The sequence below is a fragment of the Marmota monax genome, unplaced genomic scaffold, assembly GCF_021218885.2.
Source record: "Marmota monax isolate L192 unplaced genomic scaffold, Marmota_monax_Labrador192_F-V1.1 WCK01_AAM20220418_F8-fsc00149, whole genome shotgun sequence".
Lineage (NCBI taxonomy): Eukaryota > Metazoa > Chordata > Mammalia > Rodentia > Sciuridae > Marmota > Marmota monax.
In genome coordinates, this window is record NW_026693170.1 from 2,278,515 (window position 1) to 2,305,757 (window position 27,243).

At 57.2% G+C, this 27,243-nt stretch overlaps 3 protein-coding genes across 3 annotated transcripts; all 3 read right to left on the reverse strand.

Moving 5' to 3' along the window:
- Nucleotides 1–6,088: 6,088 nt before the first annotated feature.
- Apoc1 (apolipoprotein C1) lies at nucleotides 6,089–8,190 on the reverse strand. The gene is made up of 4 exons (XM_046455686.2): nucleotides 8,090–8,190; nucleotides 7,923–7,995; nucleotides 7,337–7,484; nucleotides 6,089–6,231 (listed from the first exon to the last, which is right to left on the reverse strand). The coding sequence occupies exons 2-4, from the start codon at nucleotides 7,978–7,980 to the stop codon at nucleotides 6,171–6,173; spliced, it is 267 nt and encodes an 88-aa protein (XP_046311642.1). The 5' UTR covers nucleotides 7,981–7,995; nucleotides 8,090–8,190; the 3' UTR covers nucleotides 6,089–6,170.
- A 3,546-nt stretch (nucleotides 8,191–11,736) lies between these two features.
- On the reverse strand, nucleotides 11,737–14,795 carry Apoe (apolipoprotein E). The gene is made up of 4 exons (XM_046455872.2): nucleotides 14,700–14,795; nucleotides 13,883–13,945; nucleotides 13,241–13,424; nucleotides 11,737–12,585 (listed from the first exon to the last, which is right to left on the reverse strand). The coding sequence occupies exons 2-4, from the start codon at nucleotides 13,923–13,925 to the stop codon at nucleotides 11,868–11,870; spliced, it is 945 nt and encodes a 314-aa protein (XP_046311828.1). The 5' UTR covers nucleotides 13,926–13,945; nucleotides 14,700–14,795; the 3' UTR covers nucleotides 11,737–11,867.
- A 2,209-nt stretch (nucleotides 14,796–17,004) lies between these two features.
- Nucleotides 17,005–27,199, reverse strand: Tomm40 (translocase of outer mitochondrial membrane 40). The gene is made up of 10 exons (XM_046455873.2): nucleotides 27,116–27,199; nucleotides 26,740–27,019; nucleotides 25,948–26,015; nucleotides 25,386–25,478; nucleotides 24,467–24,568; nucleotides 24,277–24,382; nucleotides 18,890–19,012; nucleotides 18,726–18,802; nucleotides 18,517–18,619; nucleotides 17,005–17,632 (listed from the first exon to the last, which is right to left on the reverse strand). Exons 2-10 carry the CDS (start codon nucleotides 27,011–27,013, stop codon nucleotides 17,493–17,495), a joined length of 1,086 nt encoding a protein of 361 aa, XP_046311829.1. The 5' UTR covers nucleotides 27,014–27,019; nucleotides 27,116–27,199; the 3' UTR covers nucleotides 17,005–17,492.
- Nucleotides 27,200–27,243: the final 44 nt, after the last annotated feature.

Genomic DNA, 27,243 nt, shown 5'->3' on the forward strand with positions numbered 1-27,243 from the left:
CTGCCCAGCATAATGAATAAGTAAAAAGAAAAAAAAATTTCATTCTGGGGGTTGAACTCAGGGCACCTTACGATGGAACTCCATCCCCAGCCCTTTTTATTTTCAACCAGGCTCAGTATTACTAAGTTGCCCAGGCTGGCCTTGAACTTGGGATCTGCCCACCTCAGTCTCACAGGTTGCTGGGATGACAGGCATGCTGTGTCTGCAAGTGGCAATTCTGAGAAGCTAACCTTGGTTGTAACCTGAACAATGTACAGGATGGTCCTGACCTGGAGCCTCCGGGAGAATTTGGACCTCCCCGTGGTAGGTGCTGAACACACAGTCCCTGGAGGTTATTGCTAACAATAACCAACAAGAGAAGACTACCAAGGGCCTGGGGCTGGGGCTCAGTGGTAGAGCACTTGCCTGGCACGTGTGAGGCACTGGGTTCGATCCTCAGCACCATATAAAAATAAATAAAATAAAGGTATAAAAAAGTCTGATTTTTTAAAAATACATTTTACCCATTTTTATACATTTAAAAATACATTAAAAAAAAAAAGACAAGACTACCCAGAGTTGCTGTTTGGGATGATGAGGAAGTTCTGGAAATAGTATGGATGGTTGTGCAACCACCTGAATGTACTCGGTACACTATATACACCGAAAAATGGCTAAAGTAGGAAAATGTGTGTCATGTGGATTGGTAGGAAAATGTGTGTCATGTGGATTGTGACCCAACAGAGAAACAAAAACCCAAATAAAAATAAACCCACTGTGCCTTTTTGGGTGTTCAGAGCTAACTCCATTTCATCCCAGCAGTGTGACCTGATACAGGTCACCTGACCTCTCTGGGCCTGTTCTCCTGTCCCCACCGTCCTTGCCTGGGAGTCAAAGGCTGTGACCTCACAGGCTCACCCGGGAGCAGGAGCATAAAAGAAATCAGGAGATCGAGCACATGGAGTGCCCAGGGGAGGTGCTTGGTCATCATCTGCTGCTCTCTATTTAGAATATGTGTCCTTAGCACTTGCTGTGCAACAGGCAGAGCATGGTCACAGGGGCAGAGGTCACCAGGGCCCTAGGAGGTAGCATTCTTTTTTTTTTTTTTTTAAGAGAGAGATTTTAATATTTATTTCTTTTTTAGTTCTCGGCGGACACAACATCTTTGTATGTGGTGCTGAGGATCGAACCCGGGCCGCACGCATGCCAGGCGAGCGCGCTACCGCTTGAGCCACATCTCCAGCCAGGAGGTGGCATTCTTGATATCCCCCCCTTTTTGAGGGCTAGTACTGGGGATTGAGCCCAGGGGTGCTTCCAGGCTGAGCCACATCAAGCCCCTTTTAGTTTTTATTTTGAGACAGCATCTTGCTAAGTGGCTGAGGCTGGCCTGGAAATCAAGATCCTCCTCCTCAACCTCCTGAGCCACTGAGATCACAGGCCCGGAATCCCCTTTTTACAGATGAGAAAACCGAGGCTGCGGGTGTGGGTGTCCATCTGCACGGGGCCTGGCTCTCCATCATCCGGCTAAGCAGGGATTTCCTCCGCCCCTGCCACCTGGAGACAGAGAGTGTGGGGGAGGTCTCTGTCCCCTGCCCCAGCTCCAAGGCTGGTGTGCAGGGAGGGCTGTGGGCTGTTTGTTGTTTGCTGCCTGCAATGTTTGCTCATCTTAGTGACGGGGTCAGGCCGAAGGTCATTCACTGTGGACTTCAGAGGCAACTGAAAAACACCTGTGGGGGCTGGGGAGGGGGAGGGGAGCAGAGCCCTCAGCACAGCACAGGGGACTAGGATTGGTGGCCAGGGACCCTGAGACCTGGGACACGGGACACGTCTGAGGGCAGACAGCATCTCTGGACCTGCGACTGTGCTCTCCACGACACCAGGCCTGGCCACATCGCCCCCAGTCACTCTCCTCTCCCCTTGACCACAGGGTCCTCGCCCCAGTCAAGACCCCTCCCCTCCCCCAATCCCTAGGCACCCTCTGGCTCATCTCCGGGCCTCTCAGACCCTTCACCCTGCTGCCTGCGCTGTCTGGGGAGGGAATCTGGGTAGAAAGGGGTATGAGATGTCCCGTCTCCGCCTTCTCTCTGGGAAGTCGCCATCCACTCATCCACTCGTTCCTGATGGAAACTGAGACGTCATTCCCACTCCATCAACTTCACCCTTTAAGGGGCTGGGCTGGGGCTCAGCGGGGAGGGGAGGCCGAGCAGGCAGAGGGTCCGTGCAAAGCCAGCCTGGGGCCCCAGGGAGGCCCGTCTCTAAAGGAAGCCTGAAGGGTCAAAGATGTGAAGCCAGATTTGAAGACAGGTAGTTAGTGTAGTTAGGGAAATCGGGTCTAAGGAGAGTGAGATGAAGAAATTGGAGGCCATTAGGAGAATAGAGTCCAGGCAACCAGAACCACACCTGGGGAAATTGAAATGCTAATGTCCCCAAGGCCCCAGCCTGACCTAAGGAACTGTTAATGAAGGTGCTAATCAGAACCCCCAGGCCCTTCCTGCCTGATCACTCCTCCCTGCCCCTCAGTCCCCCTTCTCCCACCTTCTGGCCTTCCCGCCTGCGTTCTATGACAGCAGGACAGAGGGAGACCAAGGACAGGAGTGTGGGACACTAAGAGAAGACCTCAGCCATAAAAAGAAGAAGACCTCGCCTGCCCTTCCACGGATTCCACCTTTCGGGTCCCCTTCTTCCTGGGGAGAAGACTTTTCCGCTGTCCTTTAATGAAGCCTCCACGGTCCACTCGCCTGCTTCTCTGGTGTTATCCTTCAGCACTGGGGAAGCAAGGACCCCTCAGGTAAACAGCAGTCACAGATGGAGCCCAGGGCACCGCAGTTGCCCAGGCAGACCAATGAATAAATAAGGTTTTAGTACAATTTGCACAACCATTACCACCAATTCCAGAACATTCTTTCATCATCCCCAAAGGAGACTTGTAAGCCTCGCGGTGGTCCCCCTTCCTTTCTCCCTGACCCGGCTCTACCTACCTTCTGCCCCAGCCATTCACCTGTCCAGATGTTTCACAGGAATGGAGAGGAATGATGGCTTCTGTGTCTGGCTTCTTTGTCTAACTACTGTTCTCTCTCTCTCTCTCTCTCTCTCTCTCTCTGTATTGGGGATCGAACCAGGGGCGCTGGGTGACATCCCCTGGTCCACTGAGCTACATCCCAAGCACATTTACTTTAAAAACAAAAAACAACAACAACAACAACAACAAAAAAACCATCTATTTTTAGTTGCAGTTGGACACAATGTCTTCATTTTATTAGTTTATTTTTATGGGTGCTGAGGATCGAACCCAGGGCCCCCTGTGCTAGGTGAGCGTTCTACCACTCAGTCCCAGCCCCAGCCCCAGTCCCCCGCCCGCCCCCCATTTACTTTCTGCTTTGTGACAGGGCCTGGCTGAGTTGCCCAGGCTGGCTTTGAAGTTGGTGATCCTCCAGCCTCAGCCCCCCAAGCTGCTGTGACAGCAGGTGTGTGCCACCAGGCCGCCCGGTCTGTCCTTTAGCTTTTTAAGGAACTGCTGAACAGTCTCACCCAGAGCCTCATTCAGGGCCTCTACTCGTTTTTGTTTTGTTTTCCTTCTGGTGCTGAGGATTGGACTCAGGGGCATTTCACCATGGAGCCATGTCCCCCATCCTTTTAATTGTTTTTATCTATTTTTACCTTATTTTGATACAGGGTGATCCTCCCACTTGAGCCCTGGCCCAAGTGCTGGGGTTTCAGGGGTGCACCCCTGCGCCTGGCCCTGATTCTCTTGGGCTAATTCTGAATCAGCAGGGTTTCACATCCCCTCCCCCAGGAATCCCTGTGGGCTCCAGGGGCTGGGCCAGGTGCCCAGCATGGAACCCTTTCCCTGCCCTGGCTGCCCTGCAAGTGTGGACTCCACATATGGGCCGGGGACTCTGGGTGTCTCCTTGGTGTGACCAGGGCTCTATGCTGTCAAGATCCTGAAGAACACGTGCACTGCCTCTGATGTAAGAAACAGAAGGGAAATCGCAAACTCGGAATTCAGGAGTGGATGATGCCTGTACCTGAGCGTCTGCCCGTCTGCCCGTCTGCCCTCAGTGGAAAGCCAGTGATCTCCGTGGCTTTGGAGAGTTGTCATTTGGTTTTGTTGGAGGTGCCGGGGCTGGAACCCAGGACCTCACACATCCTGGGCAAGAGCTGTACCACTGAGTGACAATTCCACCTGGCCACAGTGTTTATTGAGCACCTACTGTGCGTCAGGCACTGTTCTAGGAACTGAGGCACCGCAGGAGCAGGACAGTTTCCATGAGCCAGGGGTGGTGGCACTCGTCTGGAATCCTAGAGACTCAAAAGGCTGAGGCAGGAAGATGACAAGATGGTGGTCAACCTCAGCAACTCAGTGAGACCCAAAGCAATTTAGCAAAACTCTGTCTCAAAATGAAAAATAAAAAGGGCTGGGGATGCCAGGTGCGGTGGCCCACATGCCCGTAGTCCCAGAGGCTTGAGAGGCTGAGACAGGAGGATCGTGAGTTCAAAGCCAGTCTCAGCAACTTTGAGAGGCTAAGCAACTCAGCGAGATCCTGTCTCTAAATTAAACACAAAATAGGGCTGAGGGTGTGGCTCAGTGGTCGAGTGCCCCTGAGTTCAATCTCAAGTACCAAAAAAAAAAAAAAGGGGGGGGGGTTGGGGATGTGGCTCAGGGGTAAAGCGTCCCAGGATTCAATTCCTGGTACCAAAAAAAAAAAAGGAGTGGGGCTGCAGCCCGGCACTAGAGCACTGGCCTGGCATGTGCAAGGCCCTGGGACCTCAAAAAGAAGAAAAGACAGGTGGCATGGGTTTGGCATCCTATTAACTGGAGCCAGCGAGTAACCAGGCAAATGATGAGGTAGACATCACACATTAGAGATCAGTAAGCGGGAAGCGGAGGCAGAGGAGCGGAGGGAAGGGCTGGGGCTGGGGCTCAGTGACAGAGGCGGGCTCTGGGTTCCATCCCCAGCACCACAAGATCAATGAAAGTAAGTGGAGCCTGGCAGCCTCTATGTGACAGGGGTTTGTAGGAACTCAACGTGTTAAGATGGACTTTTAGGGCTGGGGCTCAGGGGTAGATTTCTGGCCTGGCATGTGTGAGGCACTGGGTTCGATTCTCAGCACCACATAAAATAAATGAATAAAATAAAAGTCCATCAATAACTAATAAAAATTAAAAAAAAAAAAAAAGATGGACTTTTAGCCTGGTGTGGTGCAATCCCAGCAACTCAGGAAGCTGGTGCAGGAGGATCAAGTTCAAGGCCAGCCTGGGTAACTTAGAGAGACCCTGTGTCAAGAGGAAAAATAAAAGAAAAGGCTCTGGGGTGTAGCTCAGTGCTAGAGTGCCCCTGGGTTCAACCCCGGTAAAAGAAAACAACAGGAAATCTCACCGTTATGTATAACGCCGATAAAAAACACGGGGAAAAGACAGACTTCTATCCAAGTTTAGCTTCATTATTTTACCTAATATTCTGAGCCCCCATGAGCCCCCATACCGGGACTGGCTCCATGCTGGGCAATGCCTGGAGACACTGTGGGGACAACAGTCCTGCCTCTGCCCTCTGGGGCTCACAGTCTGGTCCCCAGGCAGTGATGACCCAGAGTGGGCAGGGCTGGGAGCAAGGCGCTGATCCAGCCTAGGGTCAGGCAGGGCTTCCTGGAGGAGGGGACATGGAGACCTGGAGGCTGAGGACTGCTGGTCTGCGTCAGGGCTCTAGCCAGTCCCACCCCTGCCTTCCTCTGCGCCTCCCTTTTCTCTGCATTTGAAGTTTAATGAGCAGCTACTATGCCCCGTGATAAATCAAACCCAGCCTCTTGTCCTGAGCAGCCCAAACCAGGAAAGGAGCCCAGGGAAAGTGGAGGTTGAGGCTCCACTCCGCCTTCTGCTCCCCGCCTATGTGATCTTTGACCAAGGACTTCACATCTCTGGGCCTCAGTGTCCTTTTTGGGAGCAACAGTTCATAAATCTAATTTATGGGGATCATAAAGCTAAAACCTCCTGAGCACAGGCCAAGTCGAGGCACCTCCATACTTTGGAGTCCCCTCCAGCAGTCCTTAGGGCGCCACCTGACCCTGTCCTGCAGCCCCTCAGGACCCACAGTGAAGACGCACTCAGGGAGAATTCTTGTAGGATTTTTATTAGGTGGGATGATGGCCTGGGGCTTCATGGACGCCCTCTTGGCCTAGGCTCCATCCTGAGGAGTTCAGGAGAAGGTGTCTTTGAGCTTCTCCTTCACTTTGGTGAATGTCTCAGAAAACCAGGTCCTGAGGGGGAAATGGGGGAAGGAGTCACTGCGGGAGTCCCCCCAGGAGGTCCCAGTTCCACTCTATCCATGACTCCCTGATCTTCCCCTTCCTGAGTCCCCATCCCTATTGTCTGAGGCATTAGGAAGACACCTGGGCTGGGGGAGTCAACTTGTTTGTGCCTCGGTTTCCCCAGGTAGACCAGAGCCCTTGGAAGTCACAGCACTTTACCTGGCCTGGCTCCAGGCCTGCCGTCTCTTGCTCCCAACACTGTCACCAAGTCTGCTCCTGCCCTAGCTGTCCCTCCATCCAGCCTCTGGCCTTTCCTGAACTGTCCCCCTTGCTTGGAAGTCCTCTCCTTATTGACAGGTCTTCCTACCCCAGGGCCTTTGTACTTTCCCTTCACAGAGAACATCCTTCCTAAATTTTGGTTCAGCTGTGTTTTCCTCATCATTCAGATCTCAATTGAATATGTCACCTCCTCGGAGAAGACCTAGCCACCAATTTCAAAGAGCTGCTCTCCCTTCCTTGCTTGTCACCTCAATCCTCTCTAGGGTCTTCACAGTGCTTAACCTCATGTGGACTAGTTGGGATTCACCAGTTTATCATCTGTCTCCCCCACTTGTCACCTCTGTGTACTTCCCCACGTTGATGGCTTCCTTACATTTAGCAGATGCTCAATAAACACCTCTTAACAAATGGAGGATTCTCTACTTGCCCAAGGGCACAAAAGTTGGTTAATTAGTGCATCAGCCTTGATCACGTGCCAGGTGCCACTCAGGGCCCTCTCTTTTACTCCCTCAGAACTACCCCTTTTAGAGATGAGGGGTCTCAGGCAGCTGTCATGCCCCTCTCCTGGGATCCCTCAGGAAGAAGGGTGTCTACACCAGCCTGTGGACTGTCCTGCTTGGGGTCCTTTGTGACCCCCCAGGCCCATCTCTAAAATGTGTCCAGGATGGGAGGCAGGGCACCTTCCCGTGAATCTTAGCACCTGAGATCTAGCTGGGTGACCACAGGGATATGGTAAGGCTCTTAGGGCCTCAGTGTCCCCAATCTGCTACTCTTGGACTGCCCTTCAGGGCTTCTCCCACAGGTCCCTTCACGGCCCCCTGGGAAGGGCCCTAACCGCGTCTTGGTAGCAAAGTCACTGTTTTTGATGTGGTTGATGGCTTCTCGGGTCTTGTCCTCCAGGGTGTTTCCAAACTCCTTCAGCTTGCCCGGGATTTGCTCAAAGGTGCTGGAGACGTCTGGGGCGGCCTGGGCTGGGGCTGGGCCTGCTCCCCCAAGCGAGGGAGAGGTGAAAACATGTCAGTGATTAGGCAGAATCCCTAGGATGGGGTTCCAGGGATGGATATGGAGGTCCCTCAAAGTCATCCTTGGGGATCCTGGAGTTAGAATGGGGGCGGGCACTGGAGTGGCCTTCACCTTCCTGTCCCTTGCAAGGAGGAAGATGCGGGACAGCCAGTCCCAGAGGGGCCCATAAGTCACCCGTCGCTGGGGCTCCCTGGGCAGACTTGCCACACTGGACAGACCTTTAGAGAACCTTGAGACCCTCCTAGCGTGCTAGGGGTGGGTGACCAGAGGACTGCAGGGGAACCAGGGCACAGAAGGGTCCCAGAGCTTTCAAGGACTCCCTATGCTGGACCCCGAGGCTGTGGCCAGCATCCTAGTCCCAAACCTCCAATCCCCCAATTCCCCTAGCCCACTTTTACCTTCCAGAACCACGGACAGGACCACCACCAGAACCGACAGCGCCAGGAGGGGCCTCATGGCAGCGAGGGGCACCTGGAGGCGGGTGTCGACATTAGTGGCCCCACTTCCCTCCCCACCGTGGTTCTCCACCCCCACCCAGCTCTTGTGTCTCCCTCCTGGGACCAACCTGGGCTAGGACAGTCCCAGACCAGCTAGGGTAGGAGGTCCCCACCCTGCGAGCTTTATCAGGCTGGGGCGGGGCGGGGCAAGTTAAGCCCCGCCCCCATGCCCCGCCCCCATGGCCCCGCCCCACCTCTGTGCCCACCCACTTTTGTCCCTTTTGCGCTTAGCTGGCTGGTGGGAGTCGGAGGGCTATTAGTTTGGCCGGGACTTGTCCCTTAAGGCCAAGACCCGTCACTTTTAAGCACCCTTCCTCCAAACCTCCTGATCTAGGAGTGGGGCGCACCCTCAGCCCGCGGTGGCCCCCCTCTTGCCCTCGGGGCACAGCTTCACCCCCTCCCTGCTGCCCTCTCCCCTCAGGAGTCTCAGGAAAAACTCTGTGTCCCCAGCCCACCTCCTCCACCTGCCCTGCCCCCTCTGCAAACTTCCCCAGCTCAGACACTCCCTCTGTGCCTGGCTCCTACCCTGCTGCCACCCCCAGCCCTCTTCTGACATTGGCCCCCCAGCTGCCCGCCCCGTGCACCTGGGAGTGTCCTCTGCGTCCCTGGGTGATTGATCTCTGGGGTCCAAACTTCAGTTCCTAATCTCTTTCCTCTTAGGGGTACATGACTCTTCTGCCTATTTATTTAGGTATTGGCACTGGGGATTAAACCCAGAGGTGCTTAACTGCTGAGCGGCATCCCCAGTGTTTTTTAAATTTTGAGATAGGGTCTTGCTAAATAGCCCGGGGCTGGCCTTGAACTTGTGATCCTCTTGCTCCAGTCTCTGGAGTCTGTAAGATCTCGGGTGTGCACCTCCACATCTGCCTCCTCAGCCTCTCTAAACTGCAAAACCGAAGCTGTGGAGCCCCCACTGTGCGACCCCATCACTTGTCCCTCAGCCCCTCCTGGCTCCAAGCCTGCCCCTCCACTCCCTCCCCTGTTTCACATCCTTTCTCCAGGGCTGCGTTCCAAGGCCTCCCCGCTTCCCCATGGGCTGCCTTTGACCGCCAGTGATCCCTGGCAGCTGGTGGGGAGGGTGGCCGTCCCCAGACGCTAGGTTGGCTGGCCCTGTGCCCCCACAACCACGTGTCTGCTCTGGGGGTGGGGGGCTGGTTGTGAAAGGCATGGCACCAATGCGACCCTGGCAGGATTGCAACACCCCCGGGCGACTCAGCTTCCCGTCCCTGTGTGCTGGCCTCTGGCCGGACCCTCCTGCTGCTCCACAGACAGCCACCCGGATGTCTGCATCTCTCTGGGAATGGAGTAGCAGCGCCTTTGCTATTTCCTCCTTGTCTCCTCCTCCGCTGCAGGGGTTTCTGGTTTTGACAGGTGGGGAAACTGAGGGAGGGCCAAGCACTCAATTCAATACCTTAGTGAGGAATGAGAGGGCTTTGTCCCCCACTCCATTCTTGGACTCTGGGAGGGCTCTCTAGATCCCTGCTGGGGTCAGCCACTGGCCACAGCACCCTCTTAGTCTTTGATCCCCACTCCTCAGTTCCTGTTCCTCCTGGGTCTGGCCACGGCTGTGGTGAAGTCGGGCACCCTCTGTTTAGATGTCTCCACTGGTGAGAATTCAATAGTAAGGATTTTTTTTTCTTTTCTTTTCTTTTTTTTTTTTTTGGTACTAGAGATTGAATCCAGGGGTGCTTTACCACTGAGCCACATTCCCAGACCTTATTGTTTTTTATTTTGAGACAGGGTCTCACTATGTTGCTGAGAGCCTCGCTAATTTGTTGAGGCTGGTCTCGAACTCGAAATGCCCCTGCCTCAGCTTCTCAAGTTGTTGAGATTCAGGCATAGAATTCAGAATTCAGTTTTTTTTTTTTTGGTGGGGGAGGGGGTACCAGGGATTGAACTCAGAGGCACTGTGCCACTGAGCCACATTCCCAGCCCTATTTTATATTTTATTTAGAGACAGGGTCTCACTGAGTTGCTTAGCACCTGGCTTGGTTGAGGCTGGCTTTGAACTTGCCATCCTCCTACCTCAGCCTCCTGAGCTGCTGGGATTGCAGGTATATGACACTGCGCCCGGCTCAGGATTCAGTTCTTAAGTGGAGGTGGCATCTGTCACTTCACCAGGGAAACTGAGGCTCCGAACAGGCATGCCCCCAGCCAACTAGGCCCTGGTCTCTGAGCCCAGTGACCCTTCCCCTCCTCACTGGCTGGGTGAGTCACCTCCAGGAGGGGGAGCCTGCCTGCACATGGGTGCTCAAAGCTGTGCCAGGGAAAGCTGAGCTCAGGGTGTGCCAAGGCCAGCAGGGGACTGGGGAGGCACAGGCCGAACCCTGGAGACACAGCTCAAGCCCTGGCCTGCCCCAGTTAGTGGGAACCCTGCTCTTTCTCTGAGAACTGAGGGGGTGGGAGGGGAAGGCGGCCAGCCCCTCCAGAATCCTTCCACCCTCGCCTCTGCGGGCCGGCTCCCAGCTCCGCTCAGGGCCTGTGCAGACTCCTACAGGGTGCCTGGTAGGTGCCTATGGTCTCCCCAGCCTGAACCCTGCACCCCATAGGCTTTCTGGGAAAAACAAAAGCTGGGCAGCACAGCTGGGGAGAGGAGACTGGAGAGCCGCGCAGAGCAGGGACGCTCAGGCCACAGAGGGCAAAGGCCAGGCAGCAGGCTAACTGGGGCTGGGAGGGAGGCTGCGGCTCAGAGGAAACATGATGGAGGGGAAGGTGGGAGGGGGGAAAAGCAATAATAAGGCCCCGGGAAAGAGAGCAAGAGCAACCCACTGTCGGAGGGAGAGATAACAGAGGTCCAGGGAAACAGGAAACCAGAAGATGGGCCTTGAAGGAAGAGCAGGTCAGAGACCAAGGAGGGAAGGAGCAGAGAAGCGCGAAGCAGCACAAGTCCACAGGCCCCTCGGGGCTCTGGTGGCAGCCTCTCTGAACCAGGTGTTATGAACAGGAGGAGCTGAGCCCAGCCGGGCAGCACGCCTGGTATCCCAGTGACTCAGGAGGCTGAGGCAGGAGCATTGCAAATTTGGGCCAGCCTCTGCAACTTAGCCAGACCCTGTCCCAAAATGTAAAGGGCTGGGGAGGAGTGGGCTGGGGGTGTGGCTCAGCAGTGGGGCGCTCGCCTAGCACTTAGGAGGCGCTGGGTTCCATCTTCAGCACCACATAAAATAAAGACATTGTATCCACCTAAAAATTAAAAAAAAAAAAAAGGTATTGTGCCCAACCACAACTTTAAAAATATTAAAAAAAAAAAAGAGAGAGAGAAAGAAAGAAAAAAAGGCCAGGAATGTGGCTCAGCAGTAAGTGTCCCTGGGTCCATTCCAGTGCTGTCAACAAAAGGCAGTCCTGGCAGCAAACGCCTGTAATCCCCAGCAGCTCAGGAGGCTGAGGCAGGAGGATCCTGAGTGCAAAGCCATCCTCAGCAGTTTAGTGAGTCCCTAAGCAACTCAGGGAGTTTATATATATATAAAGTTGCTTATATATTTATATAAAATATAAAATATAAAAAATAAAAATTTATTTAAAAAGGGCTGGGACGTAGTTCAGTGGTTCCGTGCGGCTGGGTTCAATCCGCAGTACCAAGACCAACAAAGGAAAGACACCGATACACACACGCCCACCACAGGCAGAAAAGGTGACAGTACTGGGAACAGTGCGGCCGGGTGCGGAAGGAAGGGCAGACTGAGGCTGGAGCGGTTAGGGATCACACAGGGAGGCCGGGTTGGTGCTGAGAAGCTCGGTACATCTTTATTAAGCAGAGGCCGCGGGGAGGCCAGCTGTGGTGGGGACAGGGTCCTGCTGCCGAAGGGAGGCAGAGCAGGGTGGAGTGGGGCCGGGCAGTGGGGCAGGCGCTCAGTGGTTGTCGCTGGGCGCGGGGGCCGTGCTGGCGCCCATGGCCTTCTGCATCTTCTCCACCAGGCCGGCCCACTGGCGCTGCATGTCTTCCACCAGGGGTTCGAACCAGCTCTTGAGGCGGGCCTGGAAGGCCTCGGCTTGCAGGCGCATCTGCGCCGTCTGCTCCTCCACCTTGGCGCGCACCTCCTCCACCTGCTCGCGCACCTCGTCCAGGCGGTCGCGCGCGCGGCTGCCCACCTCCTCCAGCCGCCCGCGCAGCCGCTCGCTCCAGGCCTGGGCGCGCTCCCGCAGCGGCTGGCTGGCCAGGCTGCTCACGGTGGCTGCCCGCAGGCGGCCCTGCTCCACCAGCGGCCCCAGGCGCTCTCGGATGGCGCTCACGCCGCGCTCGGCGCCCTCGCGGGCCCCGGCCTGGTACACGGCCAGGCGCTTCTGCAGGTCCTCGGCGTCGCGCTGCAGCCGCTTGCGCAGCTTGCGCAGGTGCGAGGCCAGGCGCGCCCGCAGCTCCTCGGTGCTCTGGCCCACCATGGCCCGCACCTCGCTGCGGTACTGCTCCAGGCGGTTGCGCACGTCCTGCATGTCCGCCCCGAGCCGCGCCTGCGCCGCCTGCAGCTCCTTGGAGAGCCGGGCCTGCGTCTCCTCGGCCATCGGGCGCAGCTGCTCCTCCAGCTCCGACTTGTAGGCCTTCACCTCCTTCATCGTGTCCTCTATTAGCACCCTGCGGGCCAAGAGGGCGGACGCTGGCAAGACGAGGACTGAGACAGATGGGGGACCCGAAGGGGAAGAGGAGGAAGGGGAAGAGGCCCAGAGGAGACTGAGACAGATGCAGAGAGATCAAGACGACAGAAGGACCAGGGGCCAGGCGTGGCGGCACAGGCCTGTAACACCAGCAACTTGGGAGGCAGAGGCAGGAGGATCCCAAGTGGGAGGCCAGCCTCAGCAATTGAGCAAGGTCCTAAACAACTTAGTGAGATAGTGTCTCAAAATAAAAAGTAAAAAGGGAGGAGCGGGGACTGGGGTCGTGGCTCAGTGGTAGAGCGCTTGCCTGGCATGTGTGAGGCCCTGGGTTTGATCCTCAGCACCACATAAAAATAAATGAATAAAATAAAGGTATTCTGTCCATATACAACTAAAAAATATAAATAAATAAGTAAAGGGGATGGGGATGTGGGACAGAGGCAGAGAGCACCAGCCTGTGAGCCTGGAGGATGGGCAGGGACAGAGAGCTGGGGAAGCAGAGAGGAAAGCCAGGAGTTTAAAGGAGAGCAAGAAAGAGGCAGAGACCCAGGGACAGAAAAGAACCCAAGTCCTTGGAGGTTCAGAGGATCCAGAGGCAGCAACAGGGTCAAAGGCCGGGGGGTGGGGGCACTCACGCCAGTTCCTGGGTGACCTGGGAGCTGAGCAGCTCCTCCTGCACCTGGTCAGAGAGCGTCTGCACCCAGTGCAGGTAATCCCAGAAGCGGCCCAGTGCCAGCTCCCAGGGCTGGCGGGTCTGGCCAATCTGCCAATTGGTCTGCTCCTGTACCTCTGGCTCCAGTTCCAGCTCCGCCCGGCATCCTGTGTAGGGCAAGTTGGGAGCCATCAGGGTCAGGCACGCTCCCTCACACAGAGCAGGCGCTACACAGTGCTCAGGGCCTCCTTGGAGCCCAGGCGGGCAGGGAGGGGGTGGTCTGATTAATCACTGTCCACGTCCTTCGTGCCTTTGTGGGCCCTATGTCGGGCTGCACAGGGGCGAGGGAGAATGAGGAGGGTCACAGCCGACTCTTGGCCGGTACTCACTACCTACCTGAGAGCACGGCAGCACGACATTGCTTGTGCCCATTTTATAGATGGGAAAATAGGCCAGAGAGCGGACAGCAGCTGCTCAGGGCGAGTGAAGGTCAGGGAGGCCTCAGACCTGGGCCTCACTCTCAAGGAGGATGGGTCACAGAAGAGGGGGTTGAGGACTTGAATGGAGGCCAAGGGGTAGAAGAGTGACATGCAGGTCACCAGGCAGGCAGGCCCTGCTTCCATACCTGCCAGGAGCGTGGTCACCAACACGGCCCACAGAACCTTCATCTTTCTGCCTGATGGTCAGTCTGGGGAGGGGAGAGACTGAATCAACAGCCCTGTGGGGACTCCTCCCCCCAGCCTGGCCCCACCTTCAAAGCCTCCCCACCCCAAGATCTGAGATAACCTAATCCAATCATAAACATTCACCAGGCTGCTCCCCCCAACTCAGCTATTTAACTCCCTCTTTGTCTTCTCCTATCTCTCCATTCACTGCCAAAATTCCATCTCCCTCTCCAGGGTTCAGATTCCACTGAGCCCCCACCCAGCCGGGCTCTCTAAGGTCCAGCTCTGCGTTCCTCCGTCCACCTTCACATTCTATGCTCCAAAGTCGCGTCTAAGCGCTGATTTCAATCTACATGCTAATTTAACCCTCATAGAAAAGTCCTTCTTTCAATCTGGTCTAGCCACCCCTGCATCCTGGATTATGGAGACCTGAAGACAAATGGGGGCATCCAGTAGGTGCTCAATAAATGACAGTGGGATTTGGCTAGGATTCATCTCTGGGTTTTTCCAGCTGCCCCCCACCCTCCACCTTCTAGATAGGGTGGGAGGCCCTACCGCTGGCTTTTCAAGGTCCACTCCCCTGGTCCTGTGTCTGGACTGATCCAGGCAGAGGCCGGTCACTGCTTCTCCCCCATCTTGTCTCCCAAATGGCTCTCTGAGCTTCCTGCCCTTTCCTCCTAGCCCCTGACTTTCCCTAGAGGTCAGGGGGTTTTGAGGTGTCCACATCATCCCAAGACCCCTCTGCTGGTCCCTGCACCCTCTGGCTGCACATCTCACCCGTTCCTGGGGTACCAGATCCTTTGAGTCCGCAGGAGCTGAGCAGGGCTCTGGGAGCCCAGACTCCTCCAATTATAGGGCTCCCCTGCCCCGCCCCCTACCCCAGGGCTAGGGCGGGCTCGGCCAGCCCCCTGTCACGAGGCAGGCTGTCCTCTCCCTCCTCACACACAACAGGGCCAAGGAGGTGGGGCGTGGAGGCCTTGGACCACTTCCCACCCCCAGCCCCCAGGAAGGGAGACGACTCCTCATTCAGTAATCCAGGCGTCCTCCTCTATTATGGGGTGCCGGGGACCTTATGGGCATGAGCACTTGAGTGAAACTTGGTTTTAACCCTTGCTCCATCTTTTTTTGGGGGAGGAGGCAGGGCGGAGAGCGAACTCAGGGGCACTCGGCTGCGGAGCCACATCCCCAGCCCTATTTTGTACTTTTTATTTAGAGACAGGGTCTCACTGAGCTGCTTAGCGCCTCCTTGTTGCTGAGACCTGCTTTGAATTCACAGTCCTCCTGTCTCAGCCTTCCGAGGCGCTGGGATTACAGACGTGCGCCACCGCACCTGGCTCTTGCTCCCTCTCTTGAGTGTGACCCCGGGTGCAGGTGACCACCTCTTAGAGCTCTTTCCTCCACTTGTGAAACAGGAACCCAGCAGCCGCTGGCTGGGACAGGCAGGGTGCTCTTCATACGCTGGAAGCAAAAAGTGCCGTTAGGTTTGGACTCCAGACCTGCCCACTGCCAGCTTGTGATCTTGGGCAAACGACCCACCTCTGAGCAGCCTCTTTACTATAAAAGTGGGAAAGCATGGGCTGGGGCTGGGGCTGAGTGGTAGAGCACTTGCCTAGCATGTGGGAGGCACTGGGTTCTGTTCTCAGCACCACATATAAATAAATAAAGGTCCATTGACAACTTAAAAATATTTTTTAAAAAAAGTGTGTGTGGGGGGGGCTGGGGTTGTGACTCAGCAGTAGAGCGCTCACCTAGCAAGTGTGAGGCGCTGGGCTCGATCCTCAGCACCACATAAAATTAAAAACAAATAAAAATAAGGGTATTGTGTCCAACTACAACTAAAAAAATGTTAAAAACAAAACAAAAAAGTGGGAAAGCAGCTGGCGCAGCGCACACGTCCAATCCCAGGCCTCGGGAGGCGAGGCGGAGGATTGCAAGTTTGCGGCCAGGCTGGGCAACTTGGTGAGACCCACTCAAAATGAAACGGGCTGGGGACGTGGCTCAGTGGTAGAGCACCCGGATTCGATGCCAGCATGGGGGTGGGGTGGTCTTAAGAGCTGCAGTGTCAGACGTGGCTTGGCAATAAGGCCAGGTGATTAACTAGGTGGCAGGTACTGGGGACAGTCCCTGGCAGAGTAGGACCTGTATCAGCTCAGGGACATGATGGGTCAGGAACTTGACAGTCCTCGTGTTCCCCGCTGTTTCAGACTTGAGGCACAGGGAGAAGCCAGAGCAACGACAGGGCCCTGGGGCTCACACCTGGCTCCTCAAGGGGCTGGGAGCCCTGGATCCTGTGGTAGGAGGCTGAGCACCTGAGGAGGGAGCCCTCATGCCTGGTCAGGCCCAGGACTGTTTGCTTTGGACTTAGAGATGGCTGGCAGAGGCGGGGAGGTGGCTTCTGAGGGTAACTAGGGGTCATCTGTACCCAGCAGCACCCCGCCAATCCTGGGGGGGGGCAGGGTTTCAGTTCCTGTCTGGGGGAGTCAGTAGTCTGTGAGCTCCAGCCTGGCCAACTCGGACGCCTCCTGCTGAGTGCAGGGCAGCCGGCCCTCAGCTGGGGAGGTGGAGGGCAGGGGTCACGGGGGCACAGAACTTCAGACAACTGGCTGGGAGACGGGGAGATCCCACATCAAAAGAAAAAGCCCAACAATCCCTCAGATACAGGCGACCCACCCCACTCCCTGCTCTCCTCCCCTCAGGTGGCTCTTCCTTTCTTAACAGTCCTCATGCCCTCCCAGCAGCCTGGATCCTCCGTGACGTTAATGAAAGCTGTGAAGGTCCCGAGAAGCCCTACCACCCCCTTCCTGTGTCATCTGGGAAGATCCTGGAGTCATCCCTGTTGCTTCAGTCTGCAGGAACAAAGTCCTCTGTGGCCACTACCTGGAGACCCCGCCCTCTTGCAAAGGAAGGCTGTGCTGTCCCTGGGGGGCACAGGCCACGGGGTGCTGTGGTCCTGGCCAGGCTCTTCCCTAGCAGAGTGCCAGGCTGTCCTGTGCCCCGGACCCCCGCGCCCCCTGCTGGCCACCGCGGGAAGAACCACAGGAAACGGAGGCACCTCACCTCAACTGCTTTCCCCCCATGTATATTGTTTTTTTTTTTTTTTTTCATTTTTTCTGTAAAATGTCCCGGTTCTTCTATAACTTATAAACATGATTTATACTGAGGGGTAGAAGGGAAAGTGGGCAGGGCGGGCTGACGGGGCGGGGAGCTCCTCTTGCTGCCCCTTGGGCGGGCTCGGCGGGGCCCTCTGTGAAGGATGGGGACGCCATGACACTCCTCCCTGAGGTTGTCTGGCCACTTCTGCCCTGGTGCTCAGAATCCAGCGCCCAGATTCCAGAATCCCCCCTGGGACCCCAGGCCCATTGGGCTCACCCGGCCCCGGCGCTCAGAGTCCCGAAGCGCCCCCTTGGATCCAGCACCCCCTCCTCAGCTGCTGGGGTGGCGGGTCCCCTCCTTTCCGCTGCCCCCCGACCCTGGAGGAGGGAGGGAGAGGAGGGGAAGGGGCTCAGGTCTCCCTCCGGGGAGGTGGAGGAGGAGGAAGGGCGTGGAGGCCGGAGTGGACTCAGCGTGGACTCAGCCGATGGTGAGGCCGAAGCCGCACTGGAACTTGTTCTTGCGGTGGTTCAGGAAGGCCCCGAGGGCCAGCGTCAGAGGCAGGGGTGGCAGCTTCTTCTCCAGGGTGGCGCCCACGATCCAGTTACTGTCCACGGAGCCTGTGGGTCAAAAGCTGTGCTAAGAGATGTGCTAGGTCCCATCCCGTCCCTATGTGGCCACTCCAGGCCTCCTCAGGCAGCTGACCACAGCAACCTGCACCTGGAAGCCACTCCGTGCAGCCCAGCCCCTTCACTCCTGGGAGCAGACAGCTTGCTCCTTGCTCTGGGAAGCCCTTGCCAGGACCCTGGGACCCCACCCCAGTGGGTCCACTCTGGGTCATCCTCCTCCAGGGACCGGGCAGTGCTCCCCATTGTGGGCCTGCAGACAGGGCCGAGCAGGGGCGCCTCTGCCCAAAGACCGAGATGTCTTCTAAGGATTGTGCAGGACCTTGCAGATGGGCCACTGCATGGAGCTGTCACCGCACCTTGAGAAGGGTCAGAAGGAAGGTGCCAGAAGCAAACCTGGCACTCCAGAAGGTCCCCTCACGCAGGCTGGCCATGTAGCAGAGGGTCACCAGGAGGGCAGGCTGCAGCAGTGACAAGTTCCCGACCCCCCAGGTGGCTGCTGCCTACCTTAAACCTAGGAACACTGCGGCTCAGGCATGGTCATCAGGACTGGAGACAGTCATCCTGGTGACCAGGCCACTTCCCAGCGCCTCAATTCCTACTAATGTGGGATGAATGGGGGGCACAAGGTTTCCAGGGTGCCTTCTCCTTACGGGGGGTGGGCAGAGAGCACGATGCTCCGGATTCGGCCCAGACATGGGCATCAGATGTTCCAGGGGTGGGGCCCCAGCACCTACTTATTAAAAAAAGCCTCCCTGGGTGCTTTGGAGGCCCACAAAACCCTGGCACACAGCCGTCCCTCATCTCCTTTGGCCTCCACACCCACCACGAGCCGAGTCACCTCTTATCTGTTTTCCACGGAGGGAAACAGGGTTTACCTTTGAAGAGGAGGTTGGCCTTCGGCAGGTCCAGCTGGTACCCAAAGGAGACGCTGGTGTCCTGCATCCTCGTACTGGCCTCGAACTCCACGCCTACCTGCAGCTGGAGGAGTGGGCAGCGCAAGAGTGAGCTACCACCTCTGGGTTCCAGGTGCACAGCCTGAGACCCCGGCCTGTGAGCACGCCCTCCACACGGGCCGCCAGCTCACCTGGTCACTGGCTTTGTGGTAGTACGTCGCGTGCATGCCTGCTTGGCCAAGTGTCACTGTGGCCAACCAGTTGTTAACTGTAAGAGAGGACAGTGGGGGTGGTCACCAAGGAGATGCGCCATCTGGGAAGCCAGGTCCCTGCCCTGCCCTCAGCCCAGGCTCACGTGTGTATTTCCCAGCCAGCGACATGACGGTGCCTTCTTCTCCGGGCCGCCGGTGGTAGACCAGCTCTCCACCCAGGGCCAGGCATGGCGTGATGCTCTGGAGGTAGTGGGCCACGAGGATTCCTGAGGACAGGGGACAGTCAGCTCCAGCCCAGCCAGCAGGTGGGGACCAGGCTCCGCCTACAGGAAGCTGGGCGGGTCCCTGGTCCCTCCCTCACAACAGCTCCTGGCTTGCTAACCTGCAGGGGGTCAGCCTCCCAGGCCTGTGATGGCACCCTGGCCTGCAGGACTCCACCTGGCCCAGTGCAGCCCACACTCACCCCAGCACGGATGGACGGGGGCAGACGCTGAGGGAGGCGGGTCTCTCCCCCAGGCTCACAAAATGTGCCAGGGTGGAGCCAGGCCGCCATGCCTCAGCCCAGGCTCCGGGCCTCGCGGGTGCAGTGAGAGGCAGGAGGGGAGTGGGCAGGAGGGCACAGTGAGGACGGGAGGTGGCTGCCCAGCACTGCCAGCCCAGTGGCCTTGGCCACTGACATCACTTCTCTGTTAACATGACTCCTCCCTGGGGTTGTGACAAAGACCAAGTGACAGGTCCACCATCACTAGGACCCGTCACGCTGGGGTCTGCACCAGAGGCCTGCGTGTACCGCAACGGCCAGTGTGACTCCTCGAGGCCGAGGACTGACAGTGATTTGCTTGGGTCTCTGGAGCCCAGCAGAGAACAGGCGACAAGAGCCATGTCACCTGACAGGGGAGAAAGGAGCTGCAGACGCAGCCTGAAGACAGCACAGACGCTGGGACCAAAGGAGAGGGACAAGGCACAGACGGTGGACACAGACGTGGGCGCACAGGACGAGACCCCCAGAGAAGCAGCAGCCCCAAGGGATGGGGAAGGCAGGGTGCAGAGAGGACAGGTCGGGGCGGAGCACAGAGACCAGTGGCTTCCCAGGTGGGGAACCGAGGCAGATTCTCAGGGGCAGGTGAATGACCATCTTAGTTGGGCCAGCCAGAGGGGCTGGCAGCCTGCAAGAGGGGCCAGCCAGAATGGATGGGGGCCTCAAGTTCCTGGCCAGGGCACTGCGGTGGGCTGGAGCTGGGCCCCCATGTTCCTCTGACCATTGTGACCCTCCTTTCTCCAGTGAGCAGATGACACAATGAAGCGCCGAGCACGATCGAGACTGCACTGTCAAGCCACCCCTCTGCCATCTGTACGGCAACTGAGGCCTCAGAGAAGGAGCCATACAGTCACAGACACAGGGACTCAACATAGCGTCTCCTCTGGCCTTCCAGCTGTGGGAACTACTGGGACAAGGGCCAGCACATCCCCAGGTGTCTCTAACCACCCTCCTTATCTCCAGGGCCTCCGCCTTGCCACCAACTACTCCAGCCACCTCTCCCACCTCCCCCGTCCCTCTCTCCAAACACAAACCTGATTCTGTTCTCCCAGTGCCCACAATCTGCGATGGCTCCCCAGAACCTTGAAAAGATCCTGGCTTCTCACCGCACAGCTGAGACCCTCTGTGGCTTGGTCCCAACTTCAAAAAAGGCCTCATCCCCTTCTCTTAACACCTCAGCCAGAGCCGTTACCCTGCGGAGCTGCATGAACACACAGGACTCTCCCACTTCACCCTGGGCCTATGCCACTGCCCCTTCAGCTGGTGAACCATTCCTACTGCCAGCCGGACACCTGCATCTTCTGAGTGTTTCTGAGGTTTGGCTGCCTCTCTGGGGTCTTCCCCCACTGAACTCTCCCGCCCTGGTCTCCTGCCTCCGCCCCTCCTGGGCAGTGGACAGGAATGCAGAAGGTCCCTGACAGTGAGAGTTTCCAGCTGTTTTTGAAATGTCCTCCCCACTCCAAAGAAGAGCCCAGGCATTTTGAGTTTCTAGCACTTAACAGGATGCCTGCAGGCCGTGGGCCGCAGTGGGGGAGGCTTGCCTACAGAGCCAGGCCCTGGGTCCCATCCCCAGCATCATAAAAACAAAACGGAGCTTGGGGCTGAGTGGTAGAGCGCTCGCCTAGTGTGCATGAGGCACTGGGTTTGATCCTCTGCATCACATAAAGGAGCCCGGCATCCCCTTGATGATCAACAAAACTGTGCTCCATGAGAGCAGCAGGGGAGGTGGCCCAGAGCCACCTCTCCTCTGTGTGGGGAGAGGCCTCAGGCAGGCTGGGAAAGGGGCCCTGTCTGCCCAACTGCTGCCCAAACCTGCTGGGCAGGAGTGGTGGGACAGCAGGCTGGGATGCCACACCTGGCCTTGGCCCAGCTGGGCTAGGGCCCCAGCAGCGCTGCTGCTTGGGGAAGTCACCGGGGGCAGGACTGAACAAGTGGTGGCCGCCCACGGCAGAGGCGGAGGCAGGGGGCACCTGCAGAAAGGGGGCTCCTGGCTCAGCCAGACTCCCTCTGCCTCTGCCACACCACAGTGACCGCTCAGTGAGCGTTTCCCTCTCCTTTCCCTGATTCTTGCCCCTGGGGCCACACACTGCCATTTTAGAGAAACTGTCCTTGTCACTGCTGGTAAGACGGGGCCCCTTGTTGGAAGTCATTATAGCAATCTGAACTTTTCCTGGATAGGATTTCCCAACCAAGAGCACATTCATTATGTGAATTTTTTTTTTTTTTTTTTTTGTGGTGTTGGTGATTGAATCCAGGTCCTCAAATGTGCTAAGCAAGCCGACAAGGTCCACGTCTGTGAACATAGGGACCTGTGAGGCTGAGGCAGGAGAACCTCAAGTTCAAAGCCAGTCGCAGCAACTTAGGCCCTAGGCAATTTATTGAAACTTGGTCTTAAAAAAAAAAAGGGCTGGGGGCATGGCTCAGTGGTTAAGTAAGTACCCCTGGGTTCACACACAAAGGGCAAGTGCTCTACCCCTGAGCTATGTCCTAAGCCCCTTGGGACTCAAGTGCTGTCCTGTCTCAGTCCCCTGTGTGTGTCCCAGCCCTGCCCTCCTAGGCAGGTGCTCAGGGTGTAGCAGAAGCTCCAGGGACCCCAGTCCCGTGGCCCCAGGCAACTGACTTCACCCCTGGGCCTGCGGAGAGCTCTCCAATCAATATGTCATTAAATGGTGGCTGTGCCATCATGGCCATGTAACAGACAAGGAGACTGAGGCTCAGGGCAGGTGGAGCCCGAGTCCAAGTCTGAGTCACTGTGTTTGGCAAGTGACTCAGTGGTGCCCTGGGCAGAGGGCTGTCTTGGTGTCTGAGGAGATGAACAGACACGTGTAAGGGCCGTGGTGGATGTGCTCAGGAGGTGCGCTGGGGAGCACAGAGCAACCCGCTGGCAAGGTGGCCTGGGGAATGGGGTCCACAAAGCCGAGCAGGGAACTGAGTCTGACATGCCCTGTGTCCTCTCTGGGTTTCGGTAAGGTGGGGACAGGGGCAGCTGCCCTTCGAGGCGGCTGAGGGACCCACCAAGCCCCTTCCCTGGCCCCTGCACCAGAGGCCGGGGTACTGAGCAAGTGTGGGGGGCCAGGCCTGACCTAGAAGTACAAAGCAGGACCCGGGCCTGGGGGTGGCTCAGGTAGAGCGCAAGCCCAGGACTCCACCCCCAGCACCACCACAACAAGCCAAAGCCACAGCAGGACCTGCCCCACCCGGCCCTGCTCCTTGGCACTTTCTGAGCTTCAGCTGTTTTCAGCAGGGTTCCAGGCTCTGCACACACAGGGACACAGGGACGAGCACACAGGGATGATGGGGGCCAGCCCTTGCCCTCGCCCTCTCCTCTGGAAGGCTAGCAGCAGGAAGGAAGACAACCACAAGTGCCACAAGGTCCAGGGACAGGGCAAGGTGATACAGTGCAAAGATGGACACTAGTCAGTCAAGAAAGGCTTCCTGAGAGGGTGACGCGTGCGCTGATGGCAGCTACACTGAGGCAGGAGGGAGGCAGCAGAAATAGTGTGTGCAAATGTCCTGGGGCGGAAAGAACTACCGGAAAAGCCTGCGTGACTCAGGTGGAGTGAGGGTGAGAGAAGGAGTGAAGACAGGTTAGCAGGGGACAGGAAGTGATTCCTCCTGGCCTTTGAGGCCCCTCCTGTCACCTGCTGCCTTCCCCACCTTCCCTGTCTCCTGATTTTATGACACGGCCCTTTCCTCTGCCAAGTCCTGGTCTAGGTGCTGCCTGGCCTCAAATATTCTCACTCTTGTCTCTGGCTGGGGGTGGTTTCTCCTTCCTCTGGAAGCGTGAACGTGACAACTTCTCTGAGAAATCTCCCTGGCCTCTCACAGGAAGAAGTAACCACTGTCCCTGGGCACCCCAGGGATCCCAAACCGGCCCTGGTTCCCCAACACCGCATACTCACTGGCTCAGGACTCACCCCAAGAGCCACGCTCCACTAGCACGCAGCCCAGGAACTGCTGGCTGCATCCTTCCCGCTGCTCAAGACCGAGACTGCAGAGCTGTCCGATTCCCGTCACCCCGGCGCCCAGTGTCAGGCGAATCCCCTTCCAGCCAAGCCAGAACCAATCCCCTCCATCCCGATCCCTTATACTGTTCCCCAAGCATCAGCATGAGGGGCCCTGTGACAGCTACATCAGACCTCGTCTCTCACCCACTGAAAACCCTCCTATCACCCCAGACTCACTCAGAAGAAAGGTCAAAATCCTGTGACCTTGGAGTTTGTTTCAAGGGTCCTGCCTCAGGGCCTTTGCACTTCTGGTTCCTTAGGCCGAACCACCCTCCCTGCCACCTGCCTGGTTCCTTCCCTCACATGGTTCTTATGTCACCTATGGAAAGAGGCCTATCTGTCACCTTCGCCTGCCCCTCCTTCCCTGTGTCTGCCCTGTTGGAATGGAAGGTCCAGGAGGCTGGACAGTTTTCTTTAATCCCCACCTTAAACCCAGAACCCCCCCCCACTCTCTAGGTACCCACGAGACGAGACACACACAAGTCACCTAAAAAAGGGAACCGAGAGGGAGAGGCTAGAAATACAGACAGAGCCACAGTCCCTGCCCCACCCCACCCAGACAGGAATCCTCAGCCCCCACCTCCCTTCACAACTGCACGTGGCCTCTGTCATCTAGTGACCTTTTCTGTGCCCCAGAACCAACATGGAGCCCCCCGCCCCCCGAGTTAAAGCGTCAAAAGCAACTCACGTGACTTGGGTATCTACCTATAGCTAGCGTCGCTCTAAGATTCCTGTCAACGGGACACCAACTATGAAACCACCCGCTGGCTCAGAGGCAGCCCAGGTCCACCCAGGAGGAAACCAAGGCCCACGTCCCAGTCCAGAGTGGCGGCCAAGCACTCCACCACAAGCCACCCCAGCCTGGCCGGTTTCAGAGCCAGCCCCTCCCATCACTTCTCACAGGGTGGGAAAGCAGGTCCAGAGAAGCAAGCAGGTTTGCTACGGCTGGGACAGGGGTTTGCAACCACCCTCCAAGGCCTCTTACCTGAACCCACGAGAACGTCTGGGTTTCCGAGGGTGACGGCTGCTGTGAAGTCGGAACCCCGGTACTCCCCATCCACCTGCCAGTTCACAAACTTCGACTGCTGGGTCTGTGGGGAGGGGGGTGTGAGGGCAGCAGCTGTGCCAGGAGCACCTGGCTGGCCCAGGAGTAGGCGGCGCTCGCCCCCACTCACCTGGATGGCCATCTTGGACCTGAGGCCAGGGCCCAGCTGGTGAATGACCTGAGCGTTGAGGCTGCCACTGTTATCCATGTCACCCACCAGCACTGGGAACGCCTGCGGTGGGGAGAGGGCAGGTTAGAGGTTGGAAGGCAGCACTTTAGTGTGTCATCAGGAGGCCCAAGCCCTGAATCTGGAGTCAGAGGCTCAGCACGAGGCTCCCTCCTCCTTAAAGCGCCCCCTCAGCTCCTGGGCCAGGTTAGGGCCTCTCTCTGGGTCCCCACAGCCTTTGAATTCCCCCATTTTGTGCCCACCCTGGATCATTACTCTCAGGGAAGAGATCTGTCCCTCTCTACTAGACTATGAGTCTCACGGGTGTCTCAGTCACTACTGTATCCCAGCACAAAGCTAGGCATACAACAGAATTACAACAAAGTTTTCTGAATAAATGAAGTTATTGAAGGGAAATAGGTAATAGAAACAGGGACCTAAATGAGTACTGTCTCCCTCAGTCCAGACCTACAGTCACCCCCACCCCAATATCCTGCCTCCCCATGGCAGTCCGAGGGAATGTTTGAAGCACAAATGTGATGATCATCTTTCCCCTGTTCAAATGTTCCACGGCTCTCTAGCGCCCCCTAGAGAAAAATCCAAGCACCTGGCATTTAAAATCCCACAACCTGATACCCAGCCCTGCCCATGGGCCATCACTGTCTGGTGTTGTGATCACCCAGGTCCCCCCTCCAGCATTACTCAGCACAAGACCAGAGAGACAGAGAGAGAGAGAGAGCAGGGGCTCAGGGAAGTTGCTGGAGAAGGGACTGCCCACGTTCCAACACCTCTTGGAGAGTTCCAGTCCCCATTCCCAACACTGAGGTCTGAGACGGGTGTTTGGCTTCATATCTGTTCAAGCAGATGGCAAAAGGAACCTCACCTCTGTGGGACTCAGCTGCTTTGTCCCCACATACGTGACCCCGAAGTGGTAGTTGGACTCCCCGATTGTGCTGAGGGCTACTGTGTGGTTCACCTGGGAGAAAAGGGAAAGTTGAGGGGTACTTGCCAGTCTGGCTTCCCCAACGGAGGGGAAAAAAAGACAGGATTTCTGGGCAGGGAATGAAAACTGGGGTGGGGGTAGCTTACTGGTACAGTGCATGCTTAGCCAAGGTGAGGCCCTGGGTTACACCTGACCACTGATAAAGGACAGACTAGGAGGTATGACCTAACTAGATTAGAGACTCAAAAAGGGTGGGCTGCAGGTGGCTGACACCTGGCACATCACTCCTGCCCGAATGCTATGAAGCCAGGGGCATCTCTTGATTCTTTGTCCCAAAACCCTACCAGTGGCCCCACTGAGTATTCAGCCTGGCATAGTGTCTCTGAGTTCTTTCAAGTACGAAGGAGCCCAGCCCTTTAGGGACAGTAAGGGAATTTGCTTGTGCGGATGCAGGGGATGGCTGTGATGACCTCTGGTGGGTAAAGGTACCTGGAGGGCTCACCTGGAAATGGTTACTCAACCCTTTGTTGACTGTAAGCTTGACACCCTCCATCTGAATGGGAAACAGCTCTGGAGGAGAGAATTGGTGTCACACTCCACTCGACAAATGACACACCAACGGTCAACTCTCCTTTACCACCCAGCTCTCTCCAGAGACCCACATCAGAAGATCTCCAAAGTATCACAACCAGTTAGGGAGGCACTAATGTCTAGTGGACAGGGCCAGGAACTTTGCCAGTGTCCAACACCCAATGCCATCATCTGCGTGACTTTAACCAAGTTACTTTATGTCAAACTCATCATCTGTAAGATGGGAGAACGCACTAAATGGAACTGTTCCAAAGACTTAATGAATTACCATAAGCTAAACAGCAGAACAGAACTCAATAGGTCTCCATCACTATTACTACCATAATTACTCCAAGCCAGGACCCCAAAAGCCTTGGGCCCCACCCCTCACGGGAACCTTGCTGACACTGTGACCTTGGGCCTCAGTTCCCTTCCCGATCACACTAGAAGTCTGCTGTGACTGATCCTGAAGCTCCAGGGCTGTCTACGGCTTCTCTCCAAGCTACAGCAGTCCACCCCGCGGTTCCACCATCTGGATCATCGTTCTATGCCCAAGTCCAACTTTCCATCATTTGCTCCCAACGTCAACACCTAACGCTCTGTTGAGTGACTCCAATGGTGCGCGCCAATTCCCAAGGTCCCCAGTGTCCTCTCCGCGCCGGCCCCGCACCCCTCCCCGAGCTCAGGGCATCAGGATCACCGGCCGAGGCCCCTCGCCCCTCACCCTTGCACTTCCGGTGGCACTCTTCGAACGTGCCGGGGTTGGGCAGGCAGTCGCAGGCCCCGTTGTCAGCGACCCCTGCGGCACTGACGGTGGCAGCCCCCGCGGTTCGGTCCGAACCTCGACCCGCGCTGGCCCCAGCACCAAGGCCGCCTCCGAGCGGCGGCAGCGTGAAGCCCGGCGGCGAGGGCGGAGGTGGCGGCAGCCCCACGAGGGCCGGCGCAGGTGGAGGCGGCGGCCCTGCGGGCGGCGAGCTAGCGGCCAACACGTTCCCCATGGTGGCCTGCGAGGGGAGAGGTCAAAGGGCAGAGGTCAGGGCCCACGCGCCCCGGACTCAGCCCCAGTGAACCCCGGCCCTGTTCCAGACCCAAGTTCTCACTGGCGGTGGCGCCTGCTCCCGGCCTGGGCTCCGCTCCCACCCCGTGCGCCACGCGCAACCGAACTCACTGCCGCCGCCGCCGCCACCGTCACTCCGCCCCGTTTGACCCATTGGTTCAGTGAGCACTA

What these genes read in the sequence shown, in the direction of transcription:
- Apoe (XM_046455872.2), bottom strand. Translation starts at nt 13,925, where the DNA reads ATGAAGGTTCTGTGGGCCGTGTTGGTGACCACGCTCCTGGCAG. An exon ending in GGTGACCACGCTCCTGGCAG is followed by an intron (nt 13,425 to 13,882) that starts GTATGGAAGCAG and finishes TGCCCTACACAG; the next exon opens with GATGCCGGGCGGAGCTGGAA. An exon ending in CAGGTCACCCAGGAACTGGC is followed by an intron (nt 12,586 to 13,240) that starts GTGAGTGCCCCC and finishes CTTGGCCCGCAG; the next exon opens with GGTGCTAATAGAGGACACGA.
- Tomm40 (XM_046455873.2), bottom strand. Translation starts at nt 27,013, where the DNA reads ATGGGGAACGTGTTGGCCGCTAGCTCGCCGCCCGCAGGGCCGCCGCCT. An exon ending in AGCAGCTGAGTCCCACAGAG is followed by an intron (nt 24,569 to 25,385) that starts GTGAGGTTCCTT and finishes TCCCCACCGCAG; the next exon opens with GCGTTCCCAGTGCTGGTGGG. An exon ending in GGTCCAAGATGGCCATCCAG is followed by an intron (nt 24,383 to 24,466) that starts GTGAGTGGGGGC and finishes CCCTCCCCACAG; the next exon opens with ACCCAGCAGTCGAAGTTTGT.
- Apoc1 (XM_046455686.2), bottom strand. Translation starts at nt 7,980, where the DNA reads ATGAGGCCCCTCCTGGCGCTGTCGGTTCTGGTGGTGGTCCTGTCCGTG. An exon ending in CCTGTCCGTGGTTCTGGAAG is followed by an intron (nt 7,485 to 7,922) that starts GTAAAAGTGGGC and finishes TTGGGGGAGCAG; the next exon opens with GCCCAGCCCCAGCCCAGGCC. An exon ending in GACTTTGCTACCAAGACGCG is followed by an intron (nt 6,232 to 7,336) that starts GTTAGGGCCCTT and finishes TTTCCCCCTCAG; the next exon opens with GACCTGGTTTTCTGAGACAT.